This window comes from Gigantopelta aegis, chromosome 3 (assembly GCF_016097555.1).
Source record: "Gigantopelta aegis isolate Gae_Host chromosome 3, Gae_host_genome, whole genome shotgun sequence".
NCBI classification, from domain to species: Eukaryota; Metazoa; Mollusca; class Gastropoda; order Neomphalida; family Peltospiridae; genus Gigantopelta; species Gigantopelta aegis.
In genome coordinates this window covers 96,002,146-96,013,865 of record NC_054701.1, presented here as the reverse complement: position 1 = coordinate 96,013,865, position 11,720 = coordinate 96,002,146, and the positions used below count along the sequence as shown (strand labels likewise).

At 37.9% G+C, this 11,720-nt stretch overlaps 1 protein-coding gene across 1 annotated transcript; it reads left to right on the top strand.

The window, feature by feature from the left end:
• Positions 1-2,349: 2,349 nt before the first annotated feature.
• On the top strand, positions 2,350-4,130 carry LOC121368960. Its single transcript, XM_041493730.1, has 2 exons — positions 2,350-2,523; positions 3,798-4,130. Exons 1-2 carry the CDS (start codon positions 2,350-2,352, stop codon positions 4,128-4,130), a joined length of 507 nt encoding a protein of 168 aa, XP_041349664.1.
• Positions 4,131-11,720: the final 7,590 nt, after the last annotated feature.

Genomic DNA, 11,720 nt, shown 5'->3' with positions numbered 1-11,720 from the left:
CGACATGTTTCGTGTGAATTACGAATGCCTTAAAACATGTTTTATTTTATAAAATAAATAATTTGTAATGTAAAACTGAAGACTGATTTAGTTTGGGGTTTTCTTTATAAATAAATAAATAATTTTTAATGTAAAATTGAAGACTGATAACCCACCCCGTACAATTGGTATGGTTCGCTGTACTGCGGCCACTAAAATAGACTCGCCCGATATTTTTAGAATTTGTATGCTCCCAAATAACGTTATAAAAGGCGAAGTGTGATTGGTCAATATTTAAATTATTATTTACAGACAAAATGTTACCTGGACATTGGGGACTACGCAGTGTTGTTAGCAATCCGATTAAAATTAGTTCTACTGGTCTAAATAAGGCATTCGTAATTCACATGAAACATATCGTATACCCTCAGGATAATTCGGAATGTTTTCAAATTATTTTTAAATCACTGGCATGATTCTGCAAGTAAGGTTTTGATTGGTGGACATGAGCTCCAACTGGCTGGTGTTAGATCCACATGTAATAGTGGAGCTAATTTTAATTAGATTGAGGTCAGTGGAGCTGATTTTAATCAGATTGTTTGAAACATAAAGTTTATACCTTCAGCTATATGCCTATACAAAATTACTACCATATAATTCCATTTACTAGCAGAATAATAATAAAAAGTATGTTAGGTCTCACTACACAGATCACTTCCGGATGAGAATAGTTCCTAATTGTGACACGTTATGGTTCACATATTCACTTCTAGGAAATGGTGAAGAATTAAAACAATATGTATGTTTAATGGTAAGCCTTCTGGCTGTATTTTACCCATGTTATTTTGTGATATTGTGCATCGACCTTTTGGGACATGGGTGTACAGCGCAAGAGACAGCCCGAGTGAATCGGTTAATGAACCACCTGTTCGGACCGGTACTACAGCCAGATGCGGTCATATAGCGAAAAACTGAGACGGAAATGTTCTTAATTTTGGAGTGAAAATAAATGCTTATATAATGTATGTTCGCAATGACGTATGTTGTTAGTGCCAATGAGAACCCGTTCTATTGGCAATCTTCGTTTGAAATTGGGCAATTTAACATGGGTTTCAATGGCAGATGACATCTGTGTAGTGAGACATTAGGGGGAATCTTGATAGTATGTCACACACATTAACTAATGACGTCACTGTTTTATGAGTACACATTCAAAGTTATGTCTTATAAGCCTTATGTCTGATGGCTTAACCACGACAGCACCGAGGCCAGTGAAAAACCCATCTTGTTCACTACAAGACTTTTAAAATATATATTATTCTAGAGTTAATTATGGAAAGATTATGAGTGGGATCGATTAATTTGTAGTTATTTATTACAAATAAATGTCAAAATAACCAAATATTGTATATGTAGTTTCAACTTTGACAGACAGATAGACCAACATATATTTTTATTTAAGTCTCACCATGTGTACACAGGTTTAAAAACATTAAAAAAAAAAAAAATACAGGAATAAAAGTGCACAAGCCACTCCCTACGGAACTACGAGAGACTGACATTAAAATAATACCTTAAATAAAATCTATATATAGTATATTAATATAATTTTATATATATACCCACACCAAATAATTATTACATAATATAAAAAATTAAGACAATAAAAAAGGGGCTTGACGTCAAGTTAAAGTAGAACATCATTTTTTAACCATATAAAAGTATAAATAATACAAATTTAAAGGCGCTCTAACAAAATATTATCTGAAAATATATACATTTTAGCACGGCGTTGAAGGGACATAGAATTTTTTTTTTTAAAGCGTGCGCACGAGGTATTAAAGCGTGCGCACGAGTTATTAAAGCGTGCGCACGACTTATTAAAGCGTGCGCACGAGATATTAAAGCGTACGCACGAGTTATTAAAGTTGTTATTGTACGCATTTTTGGTACACATGCACGTGCAGTATTAAAAAGATGAGCTATTGAATAATCCAGCAGGTATAGAGGGTGGATAATATGGAAAGAAGATGCGATCTCATTCGAGGATACTTCAGTCTCGGTTTCACTTATGTGGATATAACATATGTTCTCGCTAAAAAATCATGGCATTGTACTTTCGGTTCGCCATTTGAAGCGATTATTGAGAGACCTTTCACACTTTCGGAGAAAAGAATACAGTCAAATCGTCCTTGTCATCGACTTTATTAGAAACCAACTTGGACTATCAGGACAGAGGCATGGTTATCGGTGGTCGTGAAACAAGAAACAGTACGGTCATTGCTGGCAGTACTGGACCCTGCTGGTGTTCAGCTTCGATCAGCGCGTCGTATACGACGGCGTGTGTACTCTAGTAGGGGACCAAACTTCATGTGGCACATTGATTCCTACGACAAACTGTCACCATATGGAATTTGTATCAATGGCTGCATTGACGGGTTCTCTAGAAAGATAATATGGCTGGAGGCTGCCAAAAACAACAGCGATCCACGTGTTATTGCTGGGTATTTTGTGGAAGCATGTCGAAAGTTGAAGGGACGGCCGGTGTGTGTACGAACAGACATGGGTACAGAAAACGTTAGAGTTGCCACATGCAGCAGTTTCTCAGTGAAACGGCACCATATCGTTACCCATGTTACCTTACTGGAACAAGTCAACACAACCAAAGAATAGAATGCTGGTGGGGAATGCTAAGGCGACAGAATGTTCAGTTTTGGATGTCGTTGTTTCAAGACATAAAAAACGATGGTTACTTCTCTGGAGATTTCTTGGACAAAAGCCTAATCCAATTTTGTTTTCTACATATTATCAAGGTACTATACTTACCAGCAAGTCAATCATAATAACTATGCATAAGTGTGTTATACAGTCACTTAACATTATGATGCATATTCAATTGAATTAAAATTAACTCTTGGTTTGTTTCTACCATTTACCAACACAAAGATCTAAAAACATCTTGTGGTCTTTGTCCCATTGATCTTCGGTGAAGTCTGAGGCAATATAACGCTAAGAGGTGGTCTAGACTATGGAATAAATAAGCAGTTCAGCTTATGTCCCATCCTCTGAAAGACATGACCAAAGGCCCTAGGTAATACGGACCATTTTGCTCCAGGATGAATAAATATTAAAAGGTCAGCCAATCAGATAGCTCCTCTTAAGTTTCAAAACTGGACTGCATTGTGGACATGACATGAGAGTGAAAAAACCCGCCCACGTTAAATAACACGGGCTTTGGCTGGTTTATATTAATTTTTTAAACCACACAACATCGCGTTCGCTGCAGAACGGAGGTTTAGATAAACTCACCTCATTGGCGGATGTTTAGTAGTTAAGGGCCATGTGTTTCCGAGGATGCTTACTTATTTATCGGATAAGAACAATATATTATGGACTCATAATCTATAGGAATATTGTAGACTCCCGTAAATCTTAGTTTGGAACGTAGCGGAAACAAGATCATATTAAACTTTAAGTAGATTGATATATGGGCTGCTATTAATAGTTCTTGTATATTAGGTAACTCCGTTCACATGCACTCCGTTATATAATGCGTTAATATGGTTTTCCCGTCACAGCATCCTCTGCTTCACTATAATTTCAATTTAGTTCACTTTAAATAGTGTCCTACTATACACTGTAAGCTTTAGTTAGTAAAATGAATACTAGCCATTTACCCTATATGTAAGAATGCAAATCGTGGTATTACCTCCCTTTGATATTAAGATTCTATCCGCAGCCAATGTTCGTTCGTGCGTACGTGACAAATAAATATTATTTAATTAAATATTAACGAGAAAATGTGTATGTTTATACAGGAAGATCTCCTAGAGACTAAGAAAGTATGGAATGCTCATCGCATACAACCGTCAAGGTATGTTGCTGGGGGTCGACCTTCCATACTCTACTCCGTACCAGAGATCTACAACACACGAAATTACCTATGTGAGGTGGAGCTGGACCGACTAGAAGCATGTTCGATTGAATGTACATTTATGGATAATATGCCACTTTGTGATGAAGAAGTGAACGAGCTTGGATTAATGTATATGGAAGAATACGGACTGGCACTTCCTGTTGATGCATACGAGGCTTCCAACCTGTATTTCAGACTACGGAATCAGACGAGATCTGGATATGTAGCTTGCTGACGGCTAGCATATTGTGAGTGAGTTAAGCTGATAGGAACAAGAAGATATTTCACATCGCGATCGGAGGATTCACTGTGACAAACATGTATGTGTCCATGAATAAATTAGGTGTTTCTAATACATCTTTATTCAATGAACATTTCTTTTGTAGAACTGTACATAAATGTAAACATATTTTCACAGAAACATATTTTCACAAAATAAATACAACGAAAAAAAAAAAAAAAAAAAAACCCAATGGTGGACAAATTTCCAACTAAGCATTCAGCTCTATCTAAAACAAATAATAATAAAACTTGTTCAAATATTAATTTGTTATATTGTTAATTTTCAAAGTGTTAGGCGTTCAATATAGTATTCAGGGGTAAAAAAACGATTTCACAGTGCACATACCTGCAGCATTGACATTTCTGTAACAAACTAGGAATCGCAAAACATTAATAAACTACTGAAACTGTGAAAGCTAAATGATAATTGCTTATTTGTGCATGCATAATCGTAATTTATATATCGGCTACTAAAGCAACGTGCCTTCAAACTGTAAGTTGTACAAATATTTGAATAATAAAGAACGCATCAATTCTGGAAAGCACCCAGTTATATATATAAAAAAAAGATAATTAATTATGATTATCATGGTTGTATTGGTCTAAACCAGACCCTTGTGTAAAACTATCTAAAACATAAATCTAAACTCGACATCTGTGCATTGCATCAGTTCTAAAAAGCAACCATTCGTTCACTTGCTCGGAGGAGTTAATCTGCCATACATCCACCTTACTACTATCTACGCAATGTCCATGATCCAAACACCACTTGACAACAAGTTGTTAAATTCAGAACGAAAGCCTGTGTACCTTTCATATTCTGTAGGGAGTTCTAAAACTCGACCACACGTGTGCGCCACTGGGCATCGGCCAAGTCCAGTTCGTTTGGCAAATGTTATGGTAATGACATTGGGCGTTTGCAGCATTAAATTTGAACCCGTTGTGAATCTCAGGAATTGCTTTAATGTAGATGGACTCATTTCACGTACAAATCGTCTTAGGTGGTTCACTGTCTCCATCTCCGATTCAGACATAACATTCGGCGGTACAAGTATCTTGCATACTTTCCGATTAGTTGGTACCAATTCCACATAAAATTTCTGTAAGTCTTCGGGACTGAGAACCTTGCCCATGTCTTCCAGGACTTTTGACCAGCAGTCTATTATGTACTTAGGTTTCTGAATGAGTTCCTTGTGGGCAAGTTCCTGTACAAGTTTCCTCAAATTGTCTTTTGTCGGATGTGTTCTGCATTTATAATTGTCTAAAACTTCTATCAGGTCATTCACATCCTCTGATGAGAAGCTGGTCATCGCCATGTTCAGAGTAGTCTTGTCTTCTGCTGGTAGAGTGTCCAGAAATGAATCTATGAGGTCAGTAGTACTCGTACCAAACATAGCCGTTTCTATAACGTTTGGTACCATGTGGATTGGAAAATAGTTTGCCTGAATCCATCCTTTGTATATTATACGGCTAACTGCTTTCCATTCTTCGTGCTGAAAATCATGCCTGATGACAGGAACTTTCATTTCATTGCCATCACAACAATTTTCATAAAAGTCGGTCCAGAACTCCGTCAGACAATCTCTAAACATTCCATCACCATATCCCAATTCTTCGTTGCCATTTGGAAGAATCATGATCGCAGTGATTTCAGTTGAAAGTACTGTCGGGTCCTTGAAATATGATATCATTTCCATGAGGCAGTTGCCTCGATGAAGTCTCATTGTGTTACCTGCCATGTGCTCTGTAGAATAGGGCAATGTAGCATCTAGTTCTTCGTTTGAGGTACTGGGAAATTGTTGGAAATTAATGTCAACGTCACTGGTGCTATTTTCAAGCATGTCTGATGATTCTAAAGGATGTTCGTTTCCTATCGGACCATCGATAATATTATTGATATATGTAGTCTCATCTGAAAGTGCAATTGATAGTGCTGGCAGTTTTACCTCTGTGGTTTCATATGAAGGTGCAACTGATAGTGCTGGAAGTTCATCATTAGATGAACCACCGGCTATGTCCAGTGAATCCTTTTTGCAACATGTACTCATGTAGAGGCGAAGCAATCTTACTTTGGTGCATTGGTACATGTGCTTAAAGTCTCTGATATTAATATTAAATTCATCCATTTGACCTCTGCTGGACTTGCCATCCAGGAAAAACAGCTGTTTAGCTATGTCAAGAAGTTCTACAGTTGTAATAGTTTTGGACACCTTGAAATGTCGTATTCCTCCCCCAGTTTTTGACCGAACCTGTTTGTATTGATGATTACACTCATCCAAATGCACCCATCCTAGTTCCACACGCCTAGTAGTCTTTGAAGCACTTTTGTTTCCTGTCCACTTGGTCGATGGAGAGGGTCCATAACGATCATCGTCGTCGGATGCTGGTGATCGTTTGTGCATTTTTGCACGTAGATTTCTTAAATGTACTTTACGCGTTGCCTTTTCGGAATTTAATTCCCCTACTTGAATACGAGCAAAGTTCTTTGCAGCAAGCCTATCTCCATATAAAGGCAAATAATCAGACAGTTCTTCATCATCCAGCAAGTGTAGGACACTACTGTAACAGTCAAACTGTAAAAGAGAAAGACAGTGTTATCACTTACATTTAAGTGTATATTGCTAAGAGCAATTAGCCCTAGTGATGGGAATCGGTTAGAATTCCATCATCGATTATCGGATGTAATCGGATTGTACCAACCGATCCACGTTTTGTTATATAATCGGTTTGAATATACATGTATATGATCTTGGGAAGGATCAGACTTACTACTTTCCATGTTCACCATGTTGATTTTTTAACATAGCAATGTAGTTCATCATCTAAAATGTCCGATTCAGTAATTTTTACGTTTAAACACTTTTAAACTCGGGCAGTGATCTGTTGCATGAAATTTGGATTTAAAGGTTTGTAGAAGTTTTCCGCGACAATCGATTGTGGATTTCATATTCGATCATCACATCGCTAGAGCCACAACCGATCAATTTTCGATTATAATCGATCATCACATCGCTAGAGCCACAACCGATCAATTTTCGATTATAATCGATCATCACATCGCTAGAGCCACAACCGATCAATTTTCGATTATATTCGATCATCACATCGCTAGAGCCACAACCGATCAATTTTCGATTATAATCGATCATCACATCGCTAGAGCCACAACCGATCAATTTTCGATTATATTCGATCATCACATCGCTAGAGCCACAACCGATCAATTTTCGATTATATTCGATCATCACATCGCTAGAGCCACAACCGATCAATTTTCGATTATATTCGATCATCACATCGCTAGAGCCACAACCGATCAATTTTCGATTATATTCGATCATCACATCGCTAGAGCCACAACCGATCAATCTTCGATTATAATCGATCATCGGTACACCACTAATTAATTCTATTGGAAAGTTCTAATATGTATTATCATTCGCCGTTTACAGAAAGAGAGAAACAAAGCAAGAGAGAGAGAGAGAGAGAGAGAGAGAGAGAGAGAGAGAGAGAGAGAGAGAGAGAGAGAGAGAGAGAGAGAGAGAGAGACAGACAGACAGACAGACAGACAGACAGCGACAGAGAGACAGCGAGAGAGAGAGAGAGAGAGAAAGAAAGAGAGAGAGAAAGAGAGACAGACAGACACAGAGAGACACAGCGACAGAGAGAGAGAGAGAGAGACAGAGAGAGCGAGAGAGAGACAGACAGAGAGACACACACAGTGACAGAGAAAGAGGGGGGGGGGGGGGAGATAGATACAGCGAGTGACACACAGAGAGAAATACTGGGTGACACACAAAGAGACCGAGTGACAGAGTGAGATAAAGTGAGACACACAGAGTGACAGAGAGAGACACATATTGGGTGAAATATAAAAAGACAGAGTGACACAAAGACACACACAGAGTGACAGAGAAAGAGTGATACAGATTCGTTAAATGCCATTAACTCACTCACTGAAACCTATCGCTAAGCGATTCCTACCCAACCTGTGTGATTATTCGTCACTGAACGTAGCTGTAGCCTAGAATGAGAAGTTTTTGGGGCGGGAGATGCGACTATATACAGTGTATAGATATAGCTGAAGCACTGTAGACGTTAAATTATTTATCAAACAATAAGAACACGTTATTAGTACCTTCTTGTCTCGCATTCGTTGTACATCCTCTTCTGGAATGCCGCGATCTTTTAACAGAAACTCTCCAAGTTTGTCCATTTCTCAATGACGTCAAAGCTTGGGCGTAATCTTTAATAACTCATGCGCACGTTTTAATATCTCGTGCTCACGCTTTAATAACTCGTGTGCACGCTTTAATATTTCGTGCGCACGCTTTAATATTTCGTGCGCACGCTTTAATAACTCGTGCGCATTTGATTTAGTAGATTTTGATTTATTATATAGCCGCCCCTCATTTGCCAAGTCTCGGTGGTCGTTTATATAAAATTCTAAAATATATTATACGGTTGTCACTACGAGTCTGTTTTGCCATATTTTTATGACTTTTCACAAGAAGACCTCCAAATTTTAAAAATAAAGCGTGTCATGGAATTCCCTCGATCGTAGTTCAATTAAAATGTTTTGGATCATACAATAACTAGGTTTGGTATTCCAAATGAATGTAATTTCCATTTATAATCCATATTTAGAGAAATAAGGCCCACTAAATCCGTGATTGAGCGCCTGGCAAATTCAAATAAATATTCTTTCGTTTCGAAAGGGTAAAGTTAGTTTGTTTTGTTTAACGACATTGATGTTAGAGCATATTAATTTAAGAGGAAACGGGTGCAGGGGGCGGGTATTGGGCGTCGAAACCCTTACCTGCCCAAGCTAAAATAAAATAAAATTGAAATATATTTTCTGGGGGAGTATCGCCCCATATATAAACTTTGCTCAACACAGTCTATAACCCCAACCCCGCTGAAATCCCTGCATATGCGCCTTTTGATTTTTTTTTTTTTTTTTTTTAGCAAGGGATCGTTTATATTTACCATCCCACAGACAGGATAGCACATACCACCGGCTTTTATATACCAGTCATGGCGCACTGGCTGGAACGAGCCCGCCAGTGGGGATTTATTCTAGACCGACCGCGCATTTCCAAAAAACACCTTTTTAGGTCTAAGTAATGAATAGAAATAACATATACATGTAGTCTTGATAAATGTTACGTAAATCGAACACAACACCCTCTTCCTCTACCCCTAAAGCGTTATGTAATTATTAACACCCCCTTACATGTAACGCGTATGCCAACCACTGACCACTATCAAAATTTCAAGGCAAATCCCCCACCGACCCTGGAAAGGTGTTGTACCATACCTCTATGGATATAAATATGTTTTGGAGATATGAGACGACCCCTTAATCAAGACAGTTAAATTTGTTCAAAATCACGTGAGAAGCTCAGCGCCTGCGCAAATCAAGTAAAGTCCCAGTTCTACTGGCATCCCGCTAAATGAAGAAAATCATAGCTGGCCATTGAGTTTGTAGTTGACCTAGATAATGTAGATAAGCGAGCACTGCGAAACTATAGCGATGTGGTGGACCTTTCATATTATACCAAACAGAACTGGATCATCTATTCTAAATGCTTAAATAATAAAAATATTCCAGGGACTGCAGTTTTAAATAAGTGATTCATATTGAGTTCCTTGAGGAAAAGGCGTATTGTGTAGTTTGAGTTTTTACATTGTCTTGATTGTATAGGTTTTCAGCCCAGATAAAAACGTGTCTGTTTAACCTGTCCTGGTTCATGTTGACGAGCCTCCTCCCAGAACTGCTTTCTACTGAGACACAATTAAGTGCTGCCAACCAATATCACCGTTTACCGCAGCATTTGGTGTATACTTTCCTACACCCAGGAAATATCTGGCCGCCCGATTTTATATTTTATTAACAACACTGTACTCTCTAGTTCCCCATATCGCTGCACCATATGTAATCACTGGTAAGACAGTTGCATTATAAAGTTTGGTAAAAACTGTCTACGGCACATTTCTTTACATCTGGCTGTTACAAGTCCCAGTGCTCTGCTGGCTGACATTGCGACTGCTTTAGCAGTGACATTAAAATCTAAAAATAATCCAAGTATTTATATCTATCAACCACGTCCAACACACTATCCCCACAGGTAAACACTGTAGATGTTTTAACCACCGAATTGTTTCGAAAATGAATTACATTCGATTTGTCACCATTAATCATCATTGTGTTTTTCTTACACCATATATTCAAACAATTCAACATAGCTTGCAAGTCAGTTTCATTCTCTACTAAAAGCACCAAATCATCGGTATAGAGTAAAACAGAAATTGTCTCAGAATCTATGAATACCCCTTTTCCGGGAGCTTTAATGGATGTGGCTAAATCGTTAATGTACATATTGAAGAGAATTGGCAAAAGTAAGCAACCTTGCTTTACACCACAATTAACGGAAAACCATTCCGTGTTAAAACCGTTAATTCTTACACAGCTCAATACATGTGAAAGTAACCAAATATTGTAGTTTCAACTTTGACACAGAATCTTTAATTTTGCTCTTTATTTTTATTTGTAATATAATAAACAAAATTTAATTGATCTCAAATATGTTTTCATAAGTCACTCAAGAATGTTAAAATTGTTATGCGAACTGGTTTTAGCAAGAATTATAGGTAAATATAGAAGAAGAAAAAAAAAAAATATATATTTTGTTTTAACAATATGTACTTTTCTTTATTATTGGGAACAAACCTACTTTGCGAATTGAAAACAAATTAAAAGTAAATAAGAAAACTTTACCGTTATCTCAGTATTGCATCGCCATATAGGCAATTTAGCAATATTTGCCATTATTCAGGCGCGTGCGCGGGGGTGGGGGGTGGGGTTGGGGGTTGGAGGTCGAAACCCCTCCTGCTCAAGGCGAAACAAATTTTCATATCCCCCCAACCCCCCCCCCCCCCCACGGTATTAGGTCGTTTCGTCCTTATTCCCGATCGCCCCGTGTCGTTTCGCCCCCATACCGGGTCGTTTCGCCCTCTTTACAGGGTCGTTGCAAATCAGATATAGGTTATCCATTTGTAACCCTTTATCAACCATAAACACCATTTATATGTATATGTTATTATGTGCAATAATTTAAAGAACCCCTCCCCTCACACCATCCCAGTTCCTACGGGCCTGATGCATTTTGTGCTTTTTTAAAACGATTTTGTGAGAATATACTCGTTTTTGGTACAAACTAAGAGTTCCCCTTAGAAAATCACATACAGATGTAATCCTTATTACCTTCAACGGTTGTTAGATTAAGACATATCCTTTCACCCCTCTTGCAGAATATTCCATAAAAAGTCAAAATGGCAGCCGGCACAAAATTACATGCTTTTTGCCCTATGCGATCTCAGCAAAGTCGATACAGGTGACATGGTTATCATCTAGTATGTGGAATCCGTGTCATTGTAGGGCCTAATTGTTTTTTCAAGATTTCTGTCTGACAAAATGTGGGTAAAATCTAACGAAAAATAAAGGTAGGAGCAATTTATTGTAGTTGTCAATAGGGGCGAA

Coding starts and splice junctions, on each gene's coding strand:
- LOC121368960 (XM_041493730.1), top strand. CDS start 2,350: ATGTGGCACATTGATTCCTACGACAAACTGTCACCATATGGAATTTGT. Junction 2,524..3,797: donor GAAAGTTGAAGGGACGGCCG/GTGTGTGTACGA, acceptor ATGTTTATACAG/GAAGATCTCCTAGAGACTAA.